The sequence below is a fragment of the Babylonia areolata genome, chromosome 15 (assembly GCF_041734735.1).
Source record: "Babylonia areolata isolate BAREFJ2019XMU chromosome 15, ASM4173473v1, whole genome shotgun sequence".
NCBI lineage: Eukaryota > Metazoa > Mollusca > Gastropoda > Neogastropoda > Buccinidae > Babylonia > Babylonia areolata.
In genome coordinates, this window is record NC_134890.1 from 358287 (window position 1) to 384875 (window position 26589).

The 26589-nt window shown below is 45.1% G+C and overlaps 1 protein-coding gene across 1 annotated transcript; it reads left to right on the forward strand.

Moving 5' to 3' along the window:
* Nucleotides 1–1921: 1921 nt before the first annotated feature.
* Nucleotides 1922–19974, forward strand: LOC143290083 (protocadherin Fat 1-like). The gene is made up of 9 exons (XM_076599374.1): nt 1922–2137; nt 5140–5223; nt 6267–6359; nt 8295–8417; nt 9138–9293; nt 13928–14015; nt 16439–16542; nt 18822–19095; nt 19759–19974. The coding sequence occupies exons 1-9, from the start codon at nt 1922–1924 to the stop codon at nt 19881–19883; spliced, it is 1263 nt and encodes a 420-aa protein (XP_076455489.1). The 3' UTR covers nt 19884–19974.
* Nucleotides 19975–26589: the final 6615 nt, after the last annotated feature.

Consider the following 26589-nt stretch of genomic DNA (forward strand, 5'->3'; position numbering starts at 1 on the left):
AAATACAAATACAAATATAAGCAACAATACTATAACCATGATATCATCTGTGTTGCTTTGTTATTTTAAGAGTGTATTGTCAGTTTCAGGAGATAGCATTTGTAGCTGGATTAGGATTACCAGTGGAGAAGTCTGGGAAACTGGTGGTGCCGGTATGTTTTGTCTTCATGCACATGTGTGTGTGTGTGTGTGTGTGTGTGTGTGTGACATGATCTTAGTTATCACCATTATCATCATATCATTATCATCTTGTTAACATCATCATCATGATCAATAGTCTTCGACAACGACATCACCAATGTTTTCAAGAAAAAAAAATGCATTCGTTTATTCAAATAGACACAATTGGACATTGTGGTCCCAGTTTCTTCTCTTTAGCCACTAGCAGACTGAATCGTGGACACTATGTAGAGAAGGCCACAGCCTCTTTGGTCTGTGATGTTACCCTCTGTGGTCTGTGATGTTACCCTCTGTGGTCTGTGATGTTACCCTCTGTGGTCTGTGATCTGTGATGTTACCCTCTGTGATCTGTGATGTTACCCTCTGTGGTCTGTGATGTTACCCTCTGTGATCTGTGATGTTACCCTCTGTGGTCTGTGATGTTACCCTCTGTGGCCTGTGATGTTACCCTCTGTGGCCTGTGATGTTACCCTCTGGTCTGTGATCTGTGATGTTACCCTCTGTGATCTGTGATGTTACCCTCTGTGGCCTGTGATGTTACCCTCTGTGGTCTGTGATGTTACCCTCTCTGGTCTGTGATCTGTGATGTTACCCTCTGTGGTCTGTGATGTTACCCTCTGTGGTCTGTGATCTGTGATGTTACCCTCTGTGGTCTGTGATGTTACCCTCTGTGGTCTGTGATGTTACCCTCTGTGGTCTGTGATGTTACCCTGTGGTGTTACCCTCTGTGGTCTGTGATGTTACCCTCTGTGGTCTGTGATGTTACCCTCTCTGGTCTGTGATCTGTGGTGTTACCCTCTGTGGTCTGTGATGTTACCCTCTGTGGTCTGTGATGTTACCCTCTGTGGTCTGTGATCTGTGATGTTACCCTCTGTGGTCTGTGATGTTACCCTCTGTGGTCTGTGATCTGTGATGTTACCCTCTGTGGTCTGTGATGTTACCCTCTCTGGTCTGTGATCTGTGATGTTACCCTCTGTGGTCTGTGATGTTACCCTCTCTGGTCTGTGATCTGTGATGTTACCCCCTCTGCCTCAGCAACAAATGTCTTGGTGGTAAACTATGTAATGTCCAGTATGATCGGAGTCACATCAAAACAACACCTATGTCACTTGGACAGATCCATGCGGGGTCATCTCTTGCGCGTGTCTTAACGCCAGTCTGCCACTCAGTTGCTGCCTGTCGTGGCTTTCTGGTGATCGTCAACTGTACTCTGTAGTTGTAGTGGCACGAGTTTGGGTGTGGCTGTGGTCCTGAGAACTGAATGGAGGAACATGTGTGTGCGTGTGCGTGTGTGTGTTTGTGCATGCATGTACGTACGTGCTAGTATGTAACAATGCTACAAAGAAAAGATGTCAGAAAAAATATCATCCTCGTTGTTATCAATATCATCATTGTCATCATGTCATTATATTTGTTGCTGCCCATGTTGTTGCTTTCATCATGGAAATCTCCACCATTATCACTAATTTCATCATCCTTGTTTCATTGTTTTAGATATCCATGTCACCATCGTCGTCAAAGAGTCAGCCATTTTGGTTGTCATCGTCATGCTCCTCATCGTCGTCATCATCATCATCGTTGTCATCTTCATCCACCTCCTCATCTGATGTCTGCAGTGTTCAAGGACTCAGCTTTGCCACATCATCATCACCACCATTTTCATCATCATTATCACCGTCGTCGTCTCTGTTCTCATTTGATGTTCTTGGGACTTTGATGTCAAGGGACTTGGTTCAACCGGATGGCACTGACCAGGCTGTCATGGTCCATCAAATACGACGACGTTTCAAACAATTACAGCGACCAGCTGCATGACTACTATCGGGATGCGGTCACTCTCCGCCCAGATCCCGCCTCCAACTCCAAGGACCCACACAAATGTGTGTGGGATGGTAGAAGGTTTAAATGCATCATGGAGCTGACTAAAACACTGGATGCGGAAGTCATCTGTCAGCTGGTAAGACTGGAGACTTGACTGCCTGTGACGGACACGACAGAGTGATGAACACCTTGCTTTTTCCATCAAAGGGTCCTTGGTTCGGTTCTTGGACAAGTGTTTATGATCTCCTGGGTCAGTGTACGTGCAGACTGATACGTGCCTGAGTCTCCATCCTGTGGACATGCATGCACAAGATCAAATACATACATTATTGATACCACAGTCTTTCTAAATGACAGGCGATGAAACCCAAATTGGCCCGTGTGGCTTGAAACAGCAGTTATGTTGCAAAAAAAAGTTTTGAGATTTTGTAGTAGTTTTACAAGTCACTGTTGATGACGAATTTTGTACCAGGAATGGCAAAGTCCTGTCAGATGGTTTGCTTGACGAGACTAATTGTGAGATTGACAATTTGCAGAAAGGAGAGGGAGAGAGGGGGCGGTTTAAAGAGCTAGATGTAGCCAGCAAAGCAGAGATAGCAGAGAAGAAGGCCGAGAATAGCTCGGTGGCTGACATGGAATTGACTTCAAAGACAAGCCATCCGCAAACTGAGGGAAGGGAGGGAGTGAGGAAGGGGGTGGACCAAGTTCGTGCGAGCCGTGAAACGTTCGTCCATCGTGCTTTTAGCAAAACATGCTCGTTTTGATCAAAGAAAAGAACCAGCTGATGTACACAGGCACACGTTTGAACAGCACCCCCTCCCTCTCCCACCCTCTCCCTTCCACTTGCACTGTGTGCCACCGGAGATTAGAAAAGAGAGATAAACCACTCGCGGCAGGCCCCTTCTTACTGTCTATAACAGTGCTGAAGCCGTTTTGGGGCACACACGCAGTGCGGAAGGGTGGGGGTAAATCACCCTCTCCTTCCCCACCTGAAGGAAACTGGTCGGTTCGACGGTTCAGCTGCAGTAAAGCGAAAGTTAAGTTACGCCTGGAATTTCCCACGTGTAGTAAGATTCGCTGTATACAATGAAAACCGATTCATTTTTGCTTTGGTTTTTAGCACGTTTGCATCTGCTTGAATGTAGATAATATAAAAAGAAAATAAAGCAGCTCCCCCCACCACCAACTCCCCCCCCCCCCCCCTCCCCCAGCGGAATGTTGCACATGAGAGAGACAGTTATAAATTATTGAACTGCGTTTTCGTAACGCTACTTTTTCTTCACACTTTCTGGTTTACATCACCATTTCTTCAACAACAAAAAATATATATATATCAAAACATAAAACACATATTCAGCTCTGTCTCTCTTCTAACATCTGTCTATACATACATACATGAATACATACATACATAATTTCATATAGATCTATCAGTATGTAAATCTAAATCTATCTATATGTACATAATCATATACATAATTTATATATATACGAACGCTTCATGTTGCCCGAGCAGACCGTTGTATTGTGCTCTATCTCTCTCTCTAAGTCTCTGTCTCTGTCTCTCTCTCTCTCTCTCTCGGGAGTTTTACATGGCTGTTAAAAGCATCTACGATTCTGTACTTGTATGTGTTCGTGACAAAGGTATTTATTCAGACTTTTTTCAGTGTCCAAGAGGGGTTAAACAAGGTTGTATGCCAAGCACACAGCTGTTTTCCCTTTTCATCGGTGAATTGGCAGTGGAGTTATCAAAGAAGGGGAGACATGGAATACAAATGATACCTGGCGCAACAGATTTGCTCTTAATGCTATTTGCTGATGATGTTGTTCTCTTGTCTGACACACCCATAGGGTTACAAAATCAATTAAATGCCATTAAGCAAGAAACAGACAGACTACAACAAACAGTGAATCTCGTTAAGACCAATATTATAGTTTTCCGCAATGGAGGTCATCTTTCGACTCGTGAAAAATGGTGCTGTGGTGTTAGGGAAATAAAAGTAACCAATACATATAAATATTTAGGAATGTTATTCACAACAAAATTGAGTTTGACATCTGCGTGGGATGAAGCAAACAGAAAAGGGAAAAAAGGTGTAATCCAAATTATAAAATCACTCAGGAGACTGCGTTCGACTGACGCTTTCCTTTCGTTTGGGCGGGGCAAAGGCAGCTCATGAATAATGAATGCGTGCCGCGGCGCAGGCTGCCTGGCTTCAGCAATTTCTGCAAGTGGTTTATCTCTCTTTTCTAATCTCCGGTGCCACCTGGGTCACTGTTGACCTCTTTTACATTGTCTGAAAATGAACATGAAGCGAGTGGGTGTGGCAAAGGCAGGCATGGCAGTTGGACGAGTGTGTGTGTGAGAGATTTCTATTTTCCATGGAAAACAAGGACAAAAACAAACAGTTTTCCAACAATATTTCTACAGCAGTTGCAAAGATATTGTGAGTGAACGTTGGGTTGAATATTTTTAGCATACATACCAGAAGTGTGGATTATAATTCATGGCACTGCACTATGATGTACATAACGTATGACGACAGGTTTACTTTTTAGTTTTCATTTATTTTCTCCGTTCATTTCAGCTGCTTTTCCTAACAGTCTATTGCATATACTCAGAAAACAGACCAGCGAATTGGTCAGCGTCATTAATTTAACGTTCATCCAGTAAAGTGTGTGTGTGTGTGTGTGTGCGCGCAAGTATCTGTGCGAGTGTGTGCTTTTGTATGCACTTTGCGCGTGTACTTGTGTGTGTCTGTGTGCGTGTGTATGTGTGTGTGTGTGTGTGCACAATTCCAACAGGCAGGCAGTGACAGCAATGACCAAGTGTTGAAACCAAAGTACTGTCTGACATGCCACAGTAGCCAGGACGGACTGAGCTCCACTGTGAGTCTGCAGTCACCACACACCCGGTGTTTCTCTTTGTTTGCTCACTCCTCTCCTGCAAACAGACACATCCACACACACACACACACACACACACACGCCACCACAACCGATTCATCCATACTCCTCTCCCCCCAATCCCCACACGCAAAAAAAGCCTGCAGTCAAACGAGCATGTGAACATCCACCCAGACATGTTCTGTCGCCTATAGAGAGAGAGAAACACGTGGTATCTGGAATTGCTTTCAGCAACTCCTGACACTGACGGTAAAACCTGTGAACGAGTTTGATCCGGAATTCAGTGCCACTCTGAGCAGCGTCTCCATCCCTGAGGTAAAAAGGAACTGATTTGACCACTCATTATGAATTTGTTGTGATGACAAAGTTCTTCTGATCCGGATTGTTTGTGTTGTTGATGTTACTGTTGTTGTTGTTTTTGTTGTTGTCTCTCTTCTTCTTTTCCCTCCTGCTCTCCTTCTCCTCTGACATGGATCTGGGGAAATGAGATAACGGCTCAGATAGAGTTAAGGAGAGAAAAAAGAAGAAGAAAACATCAAGGAAGAACGAATGAAGGTATTGATGGAGAAATGGTTGAACGAAAAAATGATTCCTCTTTGCCTCTTCCTCTCTCTCTCTCTCTCTCTCTCTCTCCTCAACTCTCTCTTTCTCTTATACAGCAACACGTTATGCGAACTGAATTCTTTGTCGATGGCACAACCTTTGACATTTGTCACACAGATCTATTTGAGGAATGTCGCACGTGGCAGGAAAATCTGAATGTCCTTATTAGCTTATCCTAAATGCCCTTGTTAACTTGTTACCCTAAATGCCCTTGTTAACTTGTTACCCTAAATGCCCTTGTTAACTTGTTACCCTAAATGTCCTTGTTAACTTGTTACCCTAAATGTCCTTGTTAACTTCTCCTAAATGTCCTTACAATTTGTCATCTTAAATGTCCTTGTCAACTTGTCATCCTGAGTTAACTTATGCTAAATGTCATTGTTAACTTGTTATCCTGAATGTCCTTGTTCACTGGTCAAAATTTAAAACATTTGGCCCTTCATCAAGAAATTTAAAACATGTCGGCTTCTACACGATTTCCAGCACACAACGTTTCAGTTAAAAAAAAAAAAAAAAAATCCATGACTGAACATCCGGATGTCTGCAGCGACGTCCATTTGTCTCCGGATTAAAGTGGTGATTTCTGGGAGTTGGACTGATCTGGTACACGACATCCTGAACGTGTTGATTGTCTGGCTCCCGATGATCATGCAGCAGTCCTTTCTTTCTGTGTTGGAGAGGCGGTGTTCCTCTCTTGTTTCTCATTTTGGTTCTTTCTTTCACATGTCCCAAAGCTGGCTTGTTCCCCATTCCAGCTGGCAAGAAGAAACACTGTGATCACAGACCTGAAGGGCCAAGTCCATGACAAAGACTGCTTCCTCGGAGGAGGTGTTCAGAACGTCAAGCTGGTGAGTTGGTCATCACACCACAGCACAAAGTGTTTGCATTTCGTGCGATGCACCTCAAGCACGCACGTACTTTGAAGCTTCATCAATGTTCGTGTTTCCTCAGTGATATCTTTTTTTCTTTCTGTCTGTCTCTGTCTCTCTGTATCTTTTTATGAAATCATGTTTGTTTAAAGATCTTCAGTCCTCCCGACCACAGGTATAGATACTGTCACTGGCAGTAGGAAAGAGGACATTTTTGTCTCAGCTTTTGGTAATTAATTTTTATTGCTCTGTGTGTGTGTGTGTGTGTGTGTCTGTTGCTTTATTGGTCTTGATGATGTTTGGTTTTCTTTTTATGTACATGCGGAAATATGTTCATTTTTGTTCAGCCGTGATGGTAATAACTATTATACAATTAGTGCTGGTGGTGGTGGTAGTCATTGCAGTAGTCTTTGTACGTGTTACACGTGGAAATGGCAGACAACAGGAACAAGTGTGTGTGTGTGTGTGTGAACTCCACAATGCATGACTTGCATGGGGTTTTGTTGTTGTTTGCCTTTCTTCTTTCTTCCTATTTGTGCACTATTAGTAGTGGATGTAGATTCGCAGGGGCAGAGTAGAAGAACAGGCCAAACCTACAAATCTTAATCCTTCAATAAAAACTTGTCGAGCGTCTTTTATCTCGATCTGTCTGTATGTCTGTCTCTTCCATCACCTGCATTTCGTAACGTGCAAAGCCAGACAGACCGGCGAGCGAAGCACTGGGCAGGAACAGACCTTGACCCTGGTCCTTCATTGCCTGTCCTGGTTCATGTCCTGACCTCACACTGGGCAGGAACAGACCTTGACCCTGGTCCTTCATTGCCTGTCCTGGTTCATGTCCTGACCTCACACTGGGCAGGAACAGACCTTGACCCTGGTCCTTCATTGCCTCTGTCCTGGTTCATGTCCTGACCTCACACTGGGCAGGAACAGACCTTGACCCTGGTCCTTCATTGCCTGTCCTGGTTCATGTCCTGACCTCACACTGGGCAGGAACAGACCTTGACCCTGGTCCTTCATTGCCTGTCCTGGTTCATGTCCTGACCTCACACTGGGCAGGAACAGACCTTGACCCTGGTCCTTCATTGCCTGTCCTGGTTCATGTCCTGACCTCACACTGGGCAGGAACAGACCTTGACCCTGGTCCTTCATTGCCTGTCCTGGTTCATGTCCTGACCTCACACTGGGCAGGAACAGACCTTGACCCTGGTCCTTCATTGCCTGTCCTGGTTCATGTCCTGACCTCACACTGGGCAGGAACAGACCTTGACCCTGGTCCTTCATTGCCTGTCCTGGTTCATGTCCTGACCTCACACTGGGCAGGAACAGACCTTGACCCTGTTCCTTCATTGCCTGTCCTGGTTCATGTCCTGACCTCACACTGGGCAGGAACAGACCTTGACCCTGGTCCTTCATTGCCTGTCCTGGTTCATGTCCTGACCTCACACTGGGCAGCAGCGAGGGGCAGGGAGGAGGGGGTGGGCAGGTTGTGGGGAGGTGAGGGGGGATGGTCAATGACAGCGAGAAGCTGTTGACGCAGAGGTGTCGGGGAACAGAGAGACATCCATTGTGTCTCCAGGCGGCCATTAAGGTTCAACCCTAGGAGAGGGACGTAGAATCCTCTTCACCCCGCTTTGTCTCCTCAAATTTCGGTTTGCTACAAATCTACACTCCGGTCGGAACGTCCGGAACAGAAAGGGAATGTTCTGGCAGGAATGGGGGGTGGGGGTGGGGAGTGACTTTCTGGGCATGACCATGACTCAGCGTCTGTGACGGACAGCCGCAGATAAGATCCGTCTTCCCCATGTTTTCCTCTCAAAGAAAAAGATTCCTCGGTCACATCATCGTCATGTAGAACTGAAAGTGTTATGAACGAACAGGAGCAGTGTGTTGTCACTTGGTCACGTGTTGCAGGAGAACGGCACTGATTGGGTAAGGCTGAACGGGACGAAGGTGGTGCTGAACAAGGAGATCCAGCGGTTTGAGGAAGTGGTTCAAAGTGGACAGACCAGGCTTTGGTTCCAGCTGAGTGCCAAAGTAAGACCCGCTTGTCTGAGCGAGAAGAAGGAACACACCACCAACCGACAGTGACGGAAACCAATGATAAGAAGAAAAGAAAAAGAATTAATCAGTCAACCAGATCCGTCCTTCATCAAGTCATTAATTAGCAATTGATTATTTTAGTACACATTATGTACACATTTAGAATCCACGTGAAAGCTGAAGAAAACTAAAGGGGGATGATAATTATGATATAATATGACACTAATTTATTTGCACTGATAATGATGACAAGAAGCAAAACTGAAAGTTCCTGTTGACACGACTTACTACTACTTGGCCTGCCGTCTTGCTTGAAACGTCAGGTCATATAGGAATCGTTCACCTTGTGACAGCGACCTTTGGTGGGAAGCATCTGGGCGGGAAAGTCAGGGAAGGAAAACTGGAAAATGTCAAAGTTTGACAGGAACGTAGGTGTCAATTAATCATCTGGATATCAGTGAAATTCAGATCCAATGTTGCTGAGAAACACACACACACACATACACACACACACACACACACGTTTTCAGTTTCTTTCTTGTTTGTTTGTTTTTAATTCAGCAGAAATCACACGTGAAGGCTTTTACCTCTTCTTTCGTTATTCATCGGGATCGTACACTACCTCTGTGTGTGTGTGTGTGTGAATGTGGGTGTGCAGGCGTACATGTGTCTATTAACGTCTGTGTGTGCGTGTGTGTGTGTGTGTGTGTTGAGGATTCGGGAGGACGTGTGGGTAAGGGGATGCTGATCGTTGGCGTTAAAGACGTGGACAACCGCCCTCCTTACTTCAGCTCTCTGGGCTGTGAGTGGCTGCAGCCACAGAACTGCTCCCATGCTTTCTACACTGCTAATGTGACTGATGCCTTCACGGTGAGTGTGCAGGATCAATGGTTTATCCACTGCAATGGGAAGTCATTTACAGCTTAGTCTTTTGTGCAGGACAGGAGGCAAGACTGCACTGGCTCTTAGTGCTGCAGCCTTGGGGGCTAGTTGGCCTTTGGGAACCATCCCCAACACCGACTGTCCTAAAACCCTCTTGGTCGAGAGAGTGGGGATGTAACCTGGGCAAGACACTCTCCACTATGATCATTTTTTTTCCCCAGACAGTGTGGACAGCTGTTGCCTCTGCTGTTGTGGTGGCTGTAGTCGGACACGACTGACTGTGATACATTAAAGTGTGACTGGTGGATGGACTGACTGAACAGCCAGTGGTCAGAATGACACAACAGGACTGAACAGCCAGTGGTCAGAATGACACAACAGGGGGATGGACAGACTGAACAGCCAGTGGTCAGAATGACACAACGGGGGGATGGACAGACTGAACAGCCAGTGGTCAGAATGACACAACAGGACTGAACAGCCAGTGGTCAGAATGACACAACAGGGGGATGGACAGACTGAACAGCCAGTGGTCAGAATGACACAACAGGGGGATGGACAGACTGAACAGCCAGTGGTCAGAATGACACAACGGGGGGATGGACAGACTGAACAGCCAGTGGTCAGAATGACACAACGGGGGGATGGACAGACTGAACAGCCAGTGGTCAGAATGACACAACGGGGGGATGGACAGACTGAACAGCCAGTGGTCAGAATGACACAACAGGACTGAACAGCCAGTGGTCAGAATGACACAACGGGGGGATGGACTGACTGATGAATGATAGGATGGGGAATGTGTGTGTATGAGTGTGTGTGTGTATGTCTGTATGTGTCCGTTTCTTTATACTTACTAAATACCTTTTATAGATTGTACAACAGCTTCTTTCCCATCTATAACTGAATTTTCAGAAACGTTCAGTTCCTGACCTGGCTGTAATCTTTGTTTTGAAGTTAAAACCAAAATTGCAAAATCTGTTAACCACTTCCAGCTTAGAACCATCATAGAACCAACTTTGTCAAAAAAATTTATATATATATATAGATAGATAGCCACTTTTGGTAATATCAACACCATCAAAGGGAGAGAAATCGTGGGATTGCGAGAAAATTTGGGCTTACAACCATTTCTATATCCTATATTCAAAGAAAGACATACTGAAGAGCGCACGCAGCACCATCCAGCTGAAGCTGCGGCAGATGCAGGATTCCTGGTTGAGCAACAAAGCTGATGAGATCCAGGGCTTTGCAGACAGGAACGACATGAAGAACTTCTATAACGGCCTGAAAGAAGTCTACGGTCCCACCACCTCCGGGTCTGCTCCACTCCTCAGTGCTGATGGTTCTACTTTGACAGCGTACTGAACCGCCCCTCCACCATCAATGATGAAGCCATCGACCGACTCCCCCAGGTGCCAGTCAGTAAGTCGTTGGATGCCATTCCAACTTTGGAGGAGACCCAGAAAGCTATCCGTCTGCTATCCAGTGGCAAAGCCCCTGGCTCAGACTCCATTCCAGCTGAGGTCTACAAAGAAGGTGGTATGGCGCTGACTGAGAAGCTTCATCAGCTATTCCAGCTCATCTGGCAGCATGAGGCAGTTCCACAGGACTTCAAAGACGCTTCCATCATACACCTGTACAAGCGCAAAGGAAATCGTCAGGCCTGTGACAACCATCATGGAATATCCCTGCTGTCTGTCGCAGGCAAGACTCTGGCCAGAGTGCTGCTCAGCCGTCTCATAGCGCACCTTGAGCAAGGTCTCCTACCAGAGAGCCAGTGTGGCTTCCGGAAAGAACGCGCGACTATCGACATGGTGTTTGCTGCCAGGCAGCTCCAGGAGAAGTGTCAGGAACAGAACGCCGACCTTTACTCCACCTATGTCGATCTGACCAAGGCCTTCGATACTGTTAGCAGAGATGGCCTTTGGAGAATCATGGCGAAGTACGGATGTCCCAGAAAGTTCATCACCATCATACGGCAACTACACGATGGGATGCTGGCCTGAGTCCAAGACAACGGAGAGACTTCAGAACCATTCCCTGTCTCCAACGGAGTCAAGCAAGGGTGTGTTCTTGCCCCCACCCTGTTCAGTCTCATGTTTTCAGCCATGCTGACAGATGCCTTCAGAGATGCTGACGTAGGCATTGGCATCAGGTACCGCACAGCTGGCTCACTCTTCAACTTCAGGAGGCTTCAAGCAAAAACCAAGGTGAGGACAGACACCGTCAACGACTTCCTGTTTGCTGATGACTGCGCTCTCAACGCTGCCTCCGAAGCTGACATGCAACACAGCGTCGACAAGTTCTCTGCTGCCTGTGACAACTTTGGCCTCACAATCAGCACAAAGAAGACTGAGGTGATGCACCAGCCAGCTCCAGGAAAGCCTTACGTTGAACCAAACATCTTCATCAACGAGCAACGACTGAACGCGGTGGACAAGTTCACATACCTGGGCAGTACACTCTCTCGCACAGTTGTCATCGACGACGAGGTGAATGCCAGACTCGCCAAAGCCAGCGCTGCCTTCGGCAGACTCCATAAGAACGTTTGAAACAGGAGAGGCATCACCCTGGAGACGAAGCTCAAAGTATACAAGGCCATAGTTCTCACCACACTGCTCGATGGATGTGAATCATGGACGGTCTACAAACGTCACGCCAAAAAGCTGAACCACTTCCACACCACCAGCCTCAGAAAACTTCTCGGCAAAAAGTGGCAAGAGAAGATCCCTGACACAGAGGTGCTCACTCGTGCAAACTTGCCCAGCATCTACACCATCTTGATGCAGGCCCAGCTGCGCTGGGCAGGCCATGTAGTTCACATGCCAGACCACCAGCTCCCCAAGAAACTGCTGTACGGCGAACTCCAACATGGCAAGTGCTCTCATGGAGGCCAAAAGAAGCGCTTCAAAGACACTCTGAAAGCTTCTCTGCCACGACACATGGAAGCTGAATGCAATGGACAGACCAAAGTGGTGTTCAGCTGTCCACAAAGGCGCCAAATCCTGTGAGGCCAACAGAATCGCTGCAGCAGAGCAACGCAGACAGGCCAGGAAAAGCAGTGCCAGCAAGTCCCAGACAGCCGCCACCATCCCCTGTCCACACTGCGTCAGAACCTTCCGGGCGCGGATTGGCCTGACCAGTCATCTGCGCACCCACAGAGCCCAACCCACCCACCCCCAGGATGACTAGATGGTCCTCGTCGATCCCGACGGACGAACTACACATATTCGTGCATATTTACCAGAAACAGAGAGAGAGAGAGAGACGTAAAAGTAGAGTGGTTAAACTTTTCATACGATTTTTTTCCTCAAATATAATCATTGATTAATATTCTGCGTGTTTTTTTGTTTTGTTTTTTTTTGTTTTTGTTTTTTTTGGTTTTTTGTTTTGTTTTTTTGGGGTTTTTTTTTTGTTGTTGTTGTTGTTGTTTTTTGTTGTTGTTTTTTTGTTGTTTGTTTTTTCATCTGAAGGAAGCTAATCCATTGTGGCTGCCACCTGTTTCAATGATCGATTTGGATGAAAAGGTCGAATTGAAACAAGTTCTTCATACACAATAACGGAAGATAGGATCTGTGTAGCGAACGAAAATCTGTATGAGAACTGACTGGATAGTTTTTAGTGAAGATATAAGGGAGGGTGTGCAGACCCACTTTCGTCGGATTTTCGTCGGGACTCCACTGCTATTTTTAGCGACAACCGCGCACACATACTCGTCCCCATTGCCGGTTTTTCTAGGTCACCGAAAGGCTCAAATTTCGTCGTGGAAATAGCTGTTCTGACGATAGGATTTTGAACAATTTCGGCGAGTACTTTTGCACGTTTACAAGCTATATTTGGTGGTATAACTACGCCAGTTATTTGGTTTAAACTTCTATGCTTACTATGAGCGTGCTTCTTGTCAAATCTCTGTCATTAAATATTCGATCTTATCTATTTAAAACTCACCCCAAAGTTCCAGTTTGGAGAGACTTGACATACGGAATATCAGTTTGAAGCATCATTTTATCCACAGCACACATAGGCCCTATTTTTTCCTGTCTTTGTGCTGTTGAGGGAAGGGGAAATGGTTGGTTTGGGACAACTGTCGACAGGTTCCATGCATTACGTCATCTGCTTTCTGTCATTTGTTTACGTCAGATCTCGATCGAAGAAATCTATAACTTTGTTTGCTTGTTTTTTTTTGTTTTTTTTTTTTGTTTGTTTGTTTTTTTGTATAGTGATAAACTTACCGTGTTGCTTTCTTTTCAAATGCTATAGATGTCTTGAGTTCTGAAGACCTTTTTGTCGGCATAGTTTTTGTTGTTTGGTTCAGTCTGTGCAAAGAAAATGATGTGATCAAACTGCCGAAAAGTTTGTCGGAAGGAAGGCAGTGCAAACCTAGAAAAGCGAGTCACAGTGGTGGGGTGCCCGTGACGTCATATGGCCTACTTCTCGCTCTACAAGCGACGAAAAATTCCCCCACGAAAGCGGGCCAGCACACCCTCCTTGAGAAGAATCTTTGAACGGAGAATACAAGCAGTGGCAGGGGCTGATTGTGTGTGAGGGAGGCTGAAGGTGTGCATCAAAGAGAGCAGTGGAAAACGACTGGTGCAGGGTGCATGCTGTGTGGTGTTCAGGGAGATGTGGACATCAGACCAGCTCAGATCCGGGCAGAGGACGGGGACATCATGCTCAACGACACCATCCGTTATTCCTTTCGGGGCGGTGAGTGGAAAGCTTGAAGCGGTGACTACTTTTTATCCTACTTTTTTTTAATACATAAAAGGGCCCAGTCACTCTCGACACTTCTACAGTTGCATTTCAAACATCAGCTAAATACCTAGGTGTATATATTGATAGACCTTGACCATGGCTGACCACATTTCATCCCTGTGTCGCTCATGCAATTTTCATCTTCACAGACTAGCCTCAGTCAGACCATACTTAACGGAGAAAAACATGGCTCAGTTGGTTTCCTCTTTTGTCCTGTCCAGACTAGATTACTGCAATTCTACCTTAGCAGGTTTACCATCTGCCTCTCATATTAAACTACAGAAAGTGCAGAACAATGCTGCACGACTTGTCCTAGCAAAAAAGAAATCTGATCATGTCACACTTCTTTTGCGTCAGTTACACTGGCTTCCTATAGAGTCCCGCATTCACTATAAACTAGCGACACTTGCCTTCCGACATTTTGATGAATCTCTTCCCCCGTATCTCTCCTCTGTGCTGGAAACGTACGAACCATGTAGAACGCTAAGATCCAGTTCTGAACTGTTACTTAAAGTCCCAAGAACTAATTTAAAATGTGCAGGGAAAAGGCCTTTTCAGGCTCAAGTACCCCAAGTTTGGAATTCTTTGCCATTGTCCCTCAGAAATGCTCCTGATCTCCAGACCTTCAAGTCAGATCTGAAAACGCACCTTTCCGCAAACATTTCTGTACTCAGCACAATGGATAGTCCAAAGTCAGTTCGCCACATGGAGTTTTATTCTATTGCTAAATTTATTTATACTCAGGTAATCCTGTTTTAGTGCAGTTGATATATTTAATGTGTCTGGGTGCGCGTGCGCGCGTGCATGTGTGTGTGTGTATGTGCGCGCGCGCGAGTGTGAGTGTGCGCGCGCATGTATGTGTGTGTCTAAAAAATGTGTTTTTAAGGAATATATTTCATTTTAATCTAAGCATTATCTACTTGATATTTTTTTATTGTTTGGTCGATCATGCTTTTTAATTCATTCTGTGAACGCACTGGACTGAGCTGGTGTAATGTTTTATGTTATGCTTATATCTGGCTCGATGATGTAAGGTGCTTTGAGCAGCATTAGTACTGGATGTCGCGCCATGGAAAAGTTATGAATTATTATTATTATTATTATTACCCTTGACTTGAATAAATGCTAAGGTGGCGATAGCCTTCATATGGCCTTCGTGGTCGGCGAGGCTGTAAGCACCATGATTTGATTTGATTTGATTTGAAGTAACACTCACGCTCACCTCTGTCTTTGAGCACACGTGAAGTGTTGGCCTAGAGGTAACACAGTGATTGATTGATATAGATACTTATATAGCGCCTATCCCCGGTCAGAGACCAAGCTCTAAGCGCTTTACAAACACGGGGTCATTTGCACAACAGGCTGCCTACCTGGGTAGAGCCGACTGACGGCTGCCACTGGGCGCTCATCATCCGTTTCCTGTGTCATTCAATCAGATTTCAAGCACGCACACATACACACTCAGACAGACATGTAACAAAAATTTTACGTGTATGACCGTTTTTCTTTATCTACCCCGCCATGTAGGCAGCCATACTCCGTTTTGGGGGGTGTGCATGCTGGGTATGTTCTTGTTTCCATAACCCACCGAACGCTGACATGGATTACAGGATCTTTAACGTGCGTATTTGATCGTCTGCGTGCGTATACACACGAAGGGGGTTCAGGCACTAGCAGGTCTGCACATATGTTGACCTGGGAGATCGGAAAAATCTCCAGCCTTTACCCACCAGGCGCCGTCACCGAGATTCGAACCCGGGACTCTCAGATTGAAAGTCCAACTGCATCCGCTTAGAAAGCGACAGTGAGTGCACTGAGACGATTGCCACATCCACCAGTATATTCTCCCCCTCCATTAGACCTTGAGTGGTGGTCTGGGCGCTAGTCATTCGGATGAGACGATAAACCAAGGTCCCATGAGTCAGCGCACGTGAAAGAACCCATGGCATTAAAAGGGTCGTCCCTGGCAAATGTTTGTAGAACAATCCACATCACTGATCAGAAAACACGTACACCTGCAGGCAGGAAAAAAATGGGTGGCGCTTCCACGGCAGCCGTCAGCTGGCTCCACCCAGGTAGGCAGCCTGTTGTGCAAATGACTCCATGTTTGTGAAGCGCTAAGAGCCTGGTCTCTGACCGAGGATAGGCGCTATATAAGTATCCACATCATCATCAAGTATCCATATGACGGGGGTGTGAGGGAGGAGTGAGCACAGCTGGTGCACGGTTCTGTGTGCTGGTCAGAAGTGGTGGTCACATCAGTCAGGGCGTTGTCCTGGGCTTTGGTTCTTCTTGCCAGACTGGTCAGTTTCTGCAAGTGAAAGGGAAGAAATGATGTGGCACTCTGGGTTGACAAGGGTTCGTGTTGTTTTCAGATCGCTATACTGACTTCGTGCAAATAGACGGCCAGACTGGAACAGTGCGTGTTGTGGCGAATCTGACCGATTACACAAACTCCACAATCACCTTGACCGTTGTAGTAAGCTTGATGTTATTTCTCCTGGTGTCAGGGTTGGATGTTTTGGGGGCTTTTGTCTTGTTTTACGTGGTCATGCTTCCCCACTAAATTGTTTTCAGACAGCTCTGTCATGATATATACCGTTGTTTAAACTAGTCTTTCTCTATCCCTTTAGTTACTGGTTTAGTATATATTTGTCTTATTCATTTCTTCATTTCTTTATACTTCATCTTTTGTGAATTTGCTTGAGTTCATAGGCTGATTTGAGTCGGTTGTACTTGTATCTTATTTATTATGAGTATGATTTGCATCCTTGGCATGGGAGGAGTGTAGCGTTTGTGGGTATGCCCGTGCACACTGATTATTATTGAGGAATCTTGACACTTGAAATGCTGTGCGTGTACACGTGTGTGTGTGTGTGTGGGTAGGGGGTAGGGGTTGTGGGAAATGGGATGGGGGAGGAGGGCGGTGGGGCGTGGGGTATGCATTTGTGGGGGTATGTGTTTGTGTAGATATATATATATATATGTGTGTGTGTGTGTGTGTGTGTGTGCATATTCTGCTGTGTAATGTGTGTTTTTTGGCGTGTGGCTTTGTTGTTTTTTTGGGGGGTGGGGGTGGGATTTGTGTGTGTCTTCGTGCGTGTGTGCGTGAGAGAGAGAGAGAACGAACGAACGAATGTTTTATTCAGATAAGGCCAGAGCCCCTTACAGAAGGGGGAATCATTGATAAATAATAATTAGAAAATGACATGACACAGTAAGTAGACAATTCAGATCAACCAAAAATTGTTAGCACAATATCAACCATATCACCCAAAATAGTCCACACAAATATTCAACAACATTCACGAGATAACTGTACGTAGTCTCTTCAATCCTTCATATATATATATGGCTAAGTTATGCAAAGTACATTCCTGTCTTGAAGACATGAGTAAATTGAACCTAAAATTAGACGGATCTCTATAATATTTCGGTTGAATAAGTTTTTGTCTAAGGTCACACAAAGCAGGGCAACATAACAAAAAATGCAATTCATCTTCTTTACCCGAACTGCATAAACGGCATGTATACATGGGTTCATTTAGAATGCTATACCTGAAGCTATGAGAAGCAATACTAGAAATACCAAATCTAAATTTTGTCAGTGTACATTTTATATATCTGTTCAGTCCTAACTCAATGTATGGCTCAATCACATGCGATGTTTTAAAAAGTCTAAACTGTGCGAATCTATCACTAGTTTGTATATGATCATGTCAATCTTGCCACCTGCAATCAATAATACGTTGTCTGAAACACTTTAAGAAACCTGCAGTATCTTCCACCCCTTGATTATCCCATACAAATGCAAAACCATATGTATTTAAACACTGACGAACACTCGTTGCCCAAGTCTTCTTACCATTATTATCTAAACTATATAATATTTTATATGCTTTAAATGGATATCTGTTTTCATTCATTCTAGTCAACTTTAGCCAATATTTAATACATTTGATATAAGAATTTAGATAAATAGGGTATCTCCCCAGTTCACCATAAACAAGATCATTTGGAGTTCGATTGTCTACATTAAGAAAACGTTTCAATGCAAACAAGTGCACTTTTTCTGTTACTATCCTATTTTCCAGTCCCCAGATTTCTGCTCCATACTGTAATATTGGCTGAACTTGCGAATCAAATAATCTAACAAATACACTAAAAGAACTACAGTCTACTTTATACAAAATATGAAGAATCAAAATAACTGCTTTTTTGTTGTTGTTGCTTTATTAGCAATGTCTTGACATGCAAAGTTGAAACTGAGTCTTGTTGAAAAATAAATCCCAAGGTATTTATATGCATTTACGACAGTTATTCTTTCGCTTCCATATGACCATCTTTCATTTCTTGCCAAATACCCTCCCTTACGAAAAACAACAATATTTGTTTTATCCATATTTACTTTTAGCTGTAAATTAGTTGCAGCAGTGTATAAACTGTTAAGTTGTCGCTGTAATCCAACTGTTGATATAGACAGCAGAATCATGTCATCAGCAAAAAGTAAAACAAACAGTTCAATCAAATCGAAAGTAACACCATGTTGACCATTTTGCATAATTTCTAACGCTAGTTCATTAATAAAAAGTGAGAGAGAGAGAGAGAGAGAGAGAGAGAGTGAGTGTGTGTGTGTGTGTGTGTGTGTTTAAAACTGTGGCACCGTCGCCATCACCACAACCACCTCACTCACTACTTACCCTTTACCCCACCCCCCAACCCCCCGTTCCCCTACCACCACCACCACCCCACATCCAGGCAACAGAGGACACAAAAGAACAGCACCACTCGGCTGCCACACTGCTGATGAACGTCATCCCCAGGCTCAAGGGAGATTATTCCAGCCCCGTGGCGTCCAAGGTGTTGGCTTTCACGCTGTCTGCAGGCTTCATCACCGTGATCGGGGCGGCGGTGGCGCTGTGCCTGAATCACAGGCGGAAGAGGGGGAGGCCGGAAGAGGCGAGGCAGCAGGGGCAGGAGGGGGAGAGTCGGCCCATGGGCGACCTTCAAGCTCAGCCCGACCTGAAGCCAGGTTCTGTGGTTTTTGAGGGTGATCTGAGCGAGGGTGTCGGTTGGGTGTGGTGTGGACTTGCTATGGGTGTGGTGTGGTGTGGTGTGGGTGTGCTGTGCTGTGCTGTGCTGTGCTGTGGACTTGCCATGGGTGTGGTGTGATGTGGGTGTGGTGTGGGTGTGCTGTGCTGTGCTGTGCTGTGCTGTGGTGTGCTGTGGACTTGCCATGGGTGTGGTGTGATGTGGGTGTGGTGTGGTGTGGGTGTGCTGTGCTGTGCTGTGCTGTGGACTTGCCATGGGTGTGGTGTGATGTGGGTGTGGTGTGGTGTGGTGTGGGTGTGCTGTGGTGTGCTGTGGTGTGCTGTGGACTTGCCATGGGTGTGGTGTGATGTGGGTGTGGTGTGGTGTGGTGTGGAATGGGTGTGTGTTGGGTGTGGATTGGGGAGGGTGGCTACGAGGAGGATTCGAGCTCGTAGTGTGTGTGTGTGTGTGTGATTACAAGTGGTAGCAGTTGTAGTAGTGGTGGTGGTGGTGGTGTTTTTGTTATCATTGTTGTTGTTTTTTTCTTCTTCTTTTTTTTTTTAACCATTATTATTATTTTCATTATCGTTGTTGTTTTTGTTTTGTTGTTGCTGATTATTGTCTTTAAAATAATGATAATCTGTCGATCCCACAACTCACGCAGTGTCTACAGAAGAAATCTCGGCTGTGACCAGCAGCCAGCCGTCAGAGGTGAATGAATCGTCCGCAGACCCCGTGACGTTTGAAAGTGTGTCTGAAGTCACCATCAGCGAGAACCAGCCTGAATGAACTGCTCTGTGGAAGGAGCTGAGAGACCGAATCTGACTTCAGCAGTCTGGATTGTGTTCTTAACAAGATGAGAGACAGATATATGACTTCAACAGTGTGGATTGTGTCCGTAACAAGATGAGAGACAGATATATGACTTCAGCAGTCTGGATTGTGTTCTTAACAAGATGAGAGACAGATATATGACTTCAACAGTGTGGATTGTGTCCGTAACAAGATGAGAGACAGATATATGACTTCAACAGTGTGGATTGTGTCCGTAACAAGATGAGAGACAGATATATGACTTCAACAGTGTGGATTGTGTCCTTAACAAGATGAGAGACAGATATATGACTTCAACAGTCTGGATTGTGTCCTTAACAAGATGAGAGACAGATATATGACTTCAGCAGTGTGGATTGTGTCCTTAACCAAGATGAGAGACAGATATATGACTTCAGCAGTTCATGTTGTGTCCTTAACAAGTTGAGAGACAGATATATGACTTCAGCAGTCCATATTGTGTCCTTAACACGTTGAGAGACAGATATATGACTTCAACAGTCCATGTTGTGTCCTTAACAAGATGAGAGACAGATATATGACTTCAGCAGTCCATATTGTGTCCTTAACAAGTTGAGAGACAGATATATGACTTCAGCAGTCCATATTGTGTCCTTAACAAGATGAGAGACAGATATATGACTACTACAGTCCGGATTGTGTCCTTAACAAGATGAGAGACAGATATATGACTTCAGCAGTGTGGATTGTGTCCTTAACAATTTGAGACACAGATATATGACTTCAACAGTCCGGATTGTGTCCTTAACAAGATGAGAGACAGATATATGACTTCAACAGTCCATATTGTGTCCTTAACAAGTTGAGAGACAGATATATGACTTCAGCAGTCCATGTTGTGTCCTTAACAAGATGAGAGACAGATATATGACTTCAGCAGTCCATGTTGTGTCCTTAACAAGCTGAGAGACAGACATATGACTTCAACAGTCCGGATTGTGTCCTTAACAAGATGAGAGACAGATATATGACTTCAACAGTCCATATTGTGTCCTTAACAAGTTGAGAGACAGATATATGACTTCAGCAGTCCGGATTGTGTCCTTAACAAGATGAGAGACAGATATATGACTTCAACAGTATGAATTGTGTCCTTAACAAGATGAGAGACAGATATATGACTTCAACAGTGTGGATTGTGTCCGTAACAAGATGAGAGACAGATATATGACTTCAACAGTGTGGATTGTGTCCTTAACAAGATGAGAGACAGATATATGACTTCAGCAGTGTGGATTGTGTCTTTAACAAGATAAGAGACAGATATATGACTTTAGCAGTCTGGATTGTGTCCTTAACGAGTTGAGAAACAGATGTCTGACTTAATTAAGTAGTGTGGATTGAGTCCTTAACAAGATGAGGGACAGGCAGCTCATTTATTTGCACTTTATTTTGAATACATGGTTCTTTTTTTTTTCAATGGCATTAATTTGAACGACAACAATGCAGAACCCCATACATCCGGTATACTGATCTTAATCTTAACCAACAAAGAAATAATAAGACATAGCATAAACTCTCATGATAACATCAGCCATTGAGCACCAATGACTACCTCAACAGCGCAGTACAGTGGATCTGATTCATACATAGTTTGTGAGAACAGTCTGAAGGACAGATGCTGAGGACACTGCTCCATCTTGTTTCCACAATTCATGAACGACCGTCTTTGTGCAGTGGCCCCGTCGTTTGGTGTATAGTAGTCAGAAAGACTTGTATTTCTGTGTATTTTTGTATTTGTATTTCTTTTTATCACAACAGATTTCTCTGTGTGAAATTCGGGCTGCTCTCCCCAGGGAGAGCGCGTCGCTACACAACAGCGCCACCCATTTTTTTGTATTTTTTCCTGTGTGCAGTTTTTTTTGGGGGGTGGGTGGGGGGGGGGGTTGTTTTGTTTGTTTGTTTGTTTTTTGTGGGTTTTTGTTGTTGTTGTTGTTGTTTTTTGTTTTGTTTTTTTCCCATCGAAGTGGATTTTTCTACTGAATTTTTCCAGGAACAACCCTTTTGTTGCCGTGGGTTCTTTTACGTGCGCTAAGTGCATGCTGCACACGGAGCCTCGGGTTTATCGTCTCATCCGAATGACTAGCCGTGATTCGAACCAGCGCACTCAGATTCTCTCGCTTCCTAGGCGGACGCGTTACCTCTAGGCCAACACTCCACTTCATATCCCACCCATTTGAAAAGTTGTGTTAAGCTCTTGAATTTGCGACCAACCCAGCCTACATCAGTTCAGAGATCATTAAGAAATCTGACATTGAACAACTGTGCACAAACCCAATTTCAGTGAATTTGTGATAAATAAGTGACTGTTTAGGGGACATCATCGCATCTTGTCTTTGTAGCACGCATGGTCAGTATTTACCGCTGTGAGGCATGGCAGTGTACTTTTAGACGGAAGCATGTCTATGTTGCCCAGGTCTAAGTTCCCCCAGGTCTATGTTCCCCAAGGTCTATGTGACAGAGTGATTTACGAATGCCTGTGGCCAGAGGAAGAACGGGGAATATTATTTGTACATTTCGAATACCTGTATGAATGTGAAACTGTTTTGCACGTGGTAAGTGTGGGTGAATCGTGAGCTGTGCATGTTCATGTGTGTGTGTGTGTGTGCGTATATGTATGTGCTGTAACGTCAGTCTGAATGCATCAGAGCTCGGGTGATGTGGTCTGTGTGCCTTGAATGTTCCGAACATCAGGTGGGGGAAAAAATAAGTTTTTATTTTATTGTTTATTCAATGATTGGTTGCTGGATTATTTTATTCGAAATTCAACTAATGATTGAACAGGTTGAGAATTTAGTAGTTTTTGCTGTTGGTTTAGAAATGTTTGCTTTTTGATAAATTAATACTTTTTAGTGTAATTTATAACTATAAGACGTAGTGACTCATGACTGAACATTGTATTGTTAACTGGAAAATTGTATGAATGCATGAGTGGTGTGAAAGGATAGCAAATATAATAAAATAAAATAAGGGAACAGTAAATGAAGGGGGAACATTGAGAATTAGCTGGATGCTCATTCAGTGTGTCGGAAGGAGAGCTAAAAACTGGAAAAAGTGTTGCCAGGGCTCCATGTTGACCGGCCACGGAGTGGAGGGACCTTGTGGAACTGGGATGTTCACTGAGGAGGTGCCCGAGTTTCCCACGAGTGAGTGGGGTGGACATTGACTTGACACTACTGTGAGTAGACTATTGGCCGGCCTAGGACTGAGGCGATCCTGGGATTGGATCATCAGGTTGTGCAAGAGAATTGACTTGTGATAGTCAAGACATTTGTTCTTGGTTTTCTTTTTTTTCTTTTTTTCAAGATGAAGAGAGAGTGAATGAAAAACTTTTTTTGGTCTTAATAATTATATTTGGCCCAGGGGAAAATTCCTTGTCTGTTTTTTGTTTGTTTACTGAGAGAGTGACTGAAGACTGAAAACTGAACTCGCTGAAATATTTCTTCCATTATCTTGTCTGTCTCCTCACCCACTTAGTAACAGTCTATATTCCCCAGGTCTATGTATGTTTAATCATACATACACGTTTTGGGTACTGGTCAGCAGTGGTCAGTGGTGAGTGATGGTCAGTAGTCAGCAGTGGTCAGTGATCAGTGGTGGTCTGTCGTGGTCAGGACGTCATGGCGATGCACAAACGTGACAAAACAACGCAATCTGAAGATGTTTGCGTAGTGATCAGTAGTGGTCAGTAATGGTCAGCAGTGGCAAGAAATGGTCAGCAGTGGGCAATAGTAGTCAACAGTGGTTAGCTAATGGTCCAACCCTGCCAAGACGTCCCGATAATGCATAACCGTCACAAAGTGATGAGTTGACCTCTGTGTATATCAGTGGTCAGTCGCGGTCAGTCAGTGGTCAAACACCTGCTGCGACACAATAATGGACAGATGTAACAAAATAACGCAGTGTGAGCACTTTTGGGTTGTGGTCAGTAGTGGTCAGCAGTGGTTCTAGACCTGGGGCAAAATAGATTTGTGGAGAACATAGACCTGGCTGAAAGAAAAATTGGGGGAACGTAGACCTGGGGGAACATAGACCTGGGGGAACGTAGACTGAACATAGACCTGGGGGAACATAGACCTGGGGGAACGTAGACTGAACATAGACCTGGGGGAACATAGACCTGGGGGAACGTAGACTGAACGTAGACCTGGGGGAACATAGACCTGGGGGAACGTAGACTGAACATAGACCTGGGGGAACATAGACCTGGGGGAACGTAGACTGAACATAGACCTGGGGGAACATAGACCTGGGGGAACATAGACCTGGGGGAACGTAGACTGAACATAGACCTAGGGGAACGTAGACCTGGGGGAACATAGACCTGGGGGAACGTAGACTGAACATAGACCTGGGGGAACGTAGACCTGGGGGAACATAGACCTGGGGGAACGTAGACTGAACATAGACTTGGGGGAACATAGACCTGGGGGAACATAGACCTGGGGGAACGTAGACTGAACATAGACCTGGGGGAACATAGACCTGGGGGAACGTAGACTGAACATAGACCTGGGGGAACGTAGACTGAACATAGGCCTGGGGGAACGTAGACTGAACATAGACCTGGGGGAACGTAGACCTGGGGGAACGTAGACCTGGGGGAACGTAGACTGAACATAGACCTGGGGGAACATAGGCCTGGGGGAACGTAGACTGAACATAGGCCTGGGGGAACGTAGACTGAACATAGACCTGGGGGAACATAGACCTGGGGGAACGTAGACTGAACATAGACCTGGGGGAACGTAGACTGAACATAGACCTGGGGGAACGTAGACTGAACATAGACCTGGGGGAACGTAGACCTGGGGGAACGTAGACTGAACATAGACCTGGGGGAACGTAGGCCTGGGGGAACGTAGACTGAACGTAGACCTGGGGGAACGTAGACTGAACATAGACCTGGGGGAACGTAGACCTGGGGGAACGTAGACTGAACATAGACCTGGGGGAACGTAGGCCTGGGGGAACGTAGACTGAACATAGACCTGGGGGAACGTAGGCCTGGGGGAATGTAGACTGAACATAGACCTGGGGGAACGTAGACCTGGGGGAACGTAGACTGAACATAGACCTGGGGGAACGTAGACTGAACATAGACCTGGGGGAACGTAGGCCTGGGGGAACGTAGACTGAACATAGACCTGGGGGAACGTAGACCTGGGGGAACGTAGACTGAACGTAGACCTGGGGGAACGTAGACTGAACGTAGACCTGGGGGAACGTAGACTGAACATAGACCTGGGGGAACGTAGACTGAACATAGACCTGGGGGAACGTAGACCTGGGGGAACGTAGACTGAACATAGACCTGGGGGAACATAGGCCTGGGGGAACGTAGACTGAACATAGACCTGGGGGAACGTAGACTGAACATAGACCTGGGGGAACGTAGACCTGGGGGAATGTAGACTGAACATAGACCTGGGGGAACATAGACCTGGGGGAACGTAGACTGAACATAGACCTGGGGGAACATAGGCCTGGGGGAACGTAGACTGAACATAGACCTGGGGGAACGTAGACTGAACATAGACCTGGGGGAACGTAGACTGAACGTAGACCTGGGGGAACGTAGACTGAACATAGACCTGGGGGAACGTAGACCTGGGGGAACGTAGATCTGACAAAGAAAAATAGGGGGAACGTAGAACATAGACCTGACCTCCTGTATACCAGCCTGTCCCCATCACTCTATGCCTCTATGGGCTACATCGCTGCACCGTCTTTTTATTTTCCGTGTAACTTGTAAAGAAAATAATAGAAAGCCCATTGTGACTGGCCTCTAAAGTCCCTGACCTACACTTAGATCTTATATTGCTTTTGGATCCTATTATCTCCCTTTATCCATATTCCTCCCAATTTAGTCTATCACGAAAACCTCCACTCCCACACCCATCCCCTTACCGCCAAGTCCTGTCGGTTACATCTCTCTCTCTGTCTCTGTCTGTCTGTCTGTCTTTCTGTCTCTCTCTCTCTCTTTCTCTCTTATAGCATGTTACAAACAAAACTGGCACGCAGAAACAGAGAGCAATGACAGGTATAAATGGTACTATTCATTTAAATCAGTATTTCAGAGAAGTATATTAAGATTATAACAAATAAACGGCATAAAATCTGCTTTGCGAAACTCAGATTGAGAGCACTTGGACTGAATGCCAACAAAAGATGGTTCGTTTCAGACGTAGCAACATTTCCTTGCCCAATGTGTGGCGAAAGCCCAGAAGATGAAAATCATTTAATATTTAACTGCAAAAGATACGATGAATTGCGAAAAAACTGTACCCTTTTCCATACAGCTTCAGCGCAGAGAAAAGATTTGTTCGGCATACTGATGACAGAAAATGAAGATATGATACTTTCACTTGCAAAATATGTATCTGAGACAATAGATATATGGAAAACGTCCATCGTCGGTCCAAATACTCATTAATCAATTAAAACATTAGTATGGGTTCTATGAGGAAAAAAGCAACAAAAAAAAGCACAGATAAAAAGGAAGGGTTACATTTGGATGGTCAATCTCGACATTGTAATCATATGATGTGTTCGTATTGATATGATGGGTTTTGGTGTTGAGGCATAGATAGCTATTTCAGGATTTATATGTACTTTGGCATAATGTCTGTATTGATAT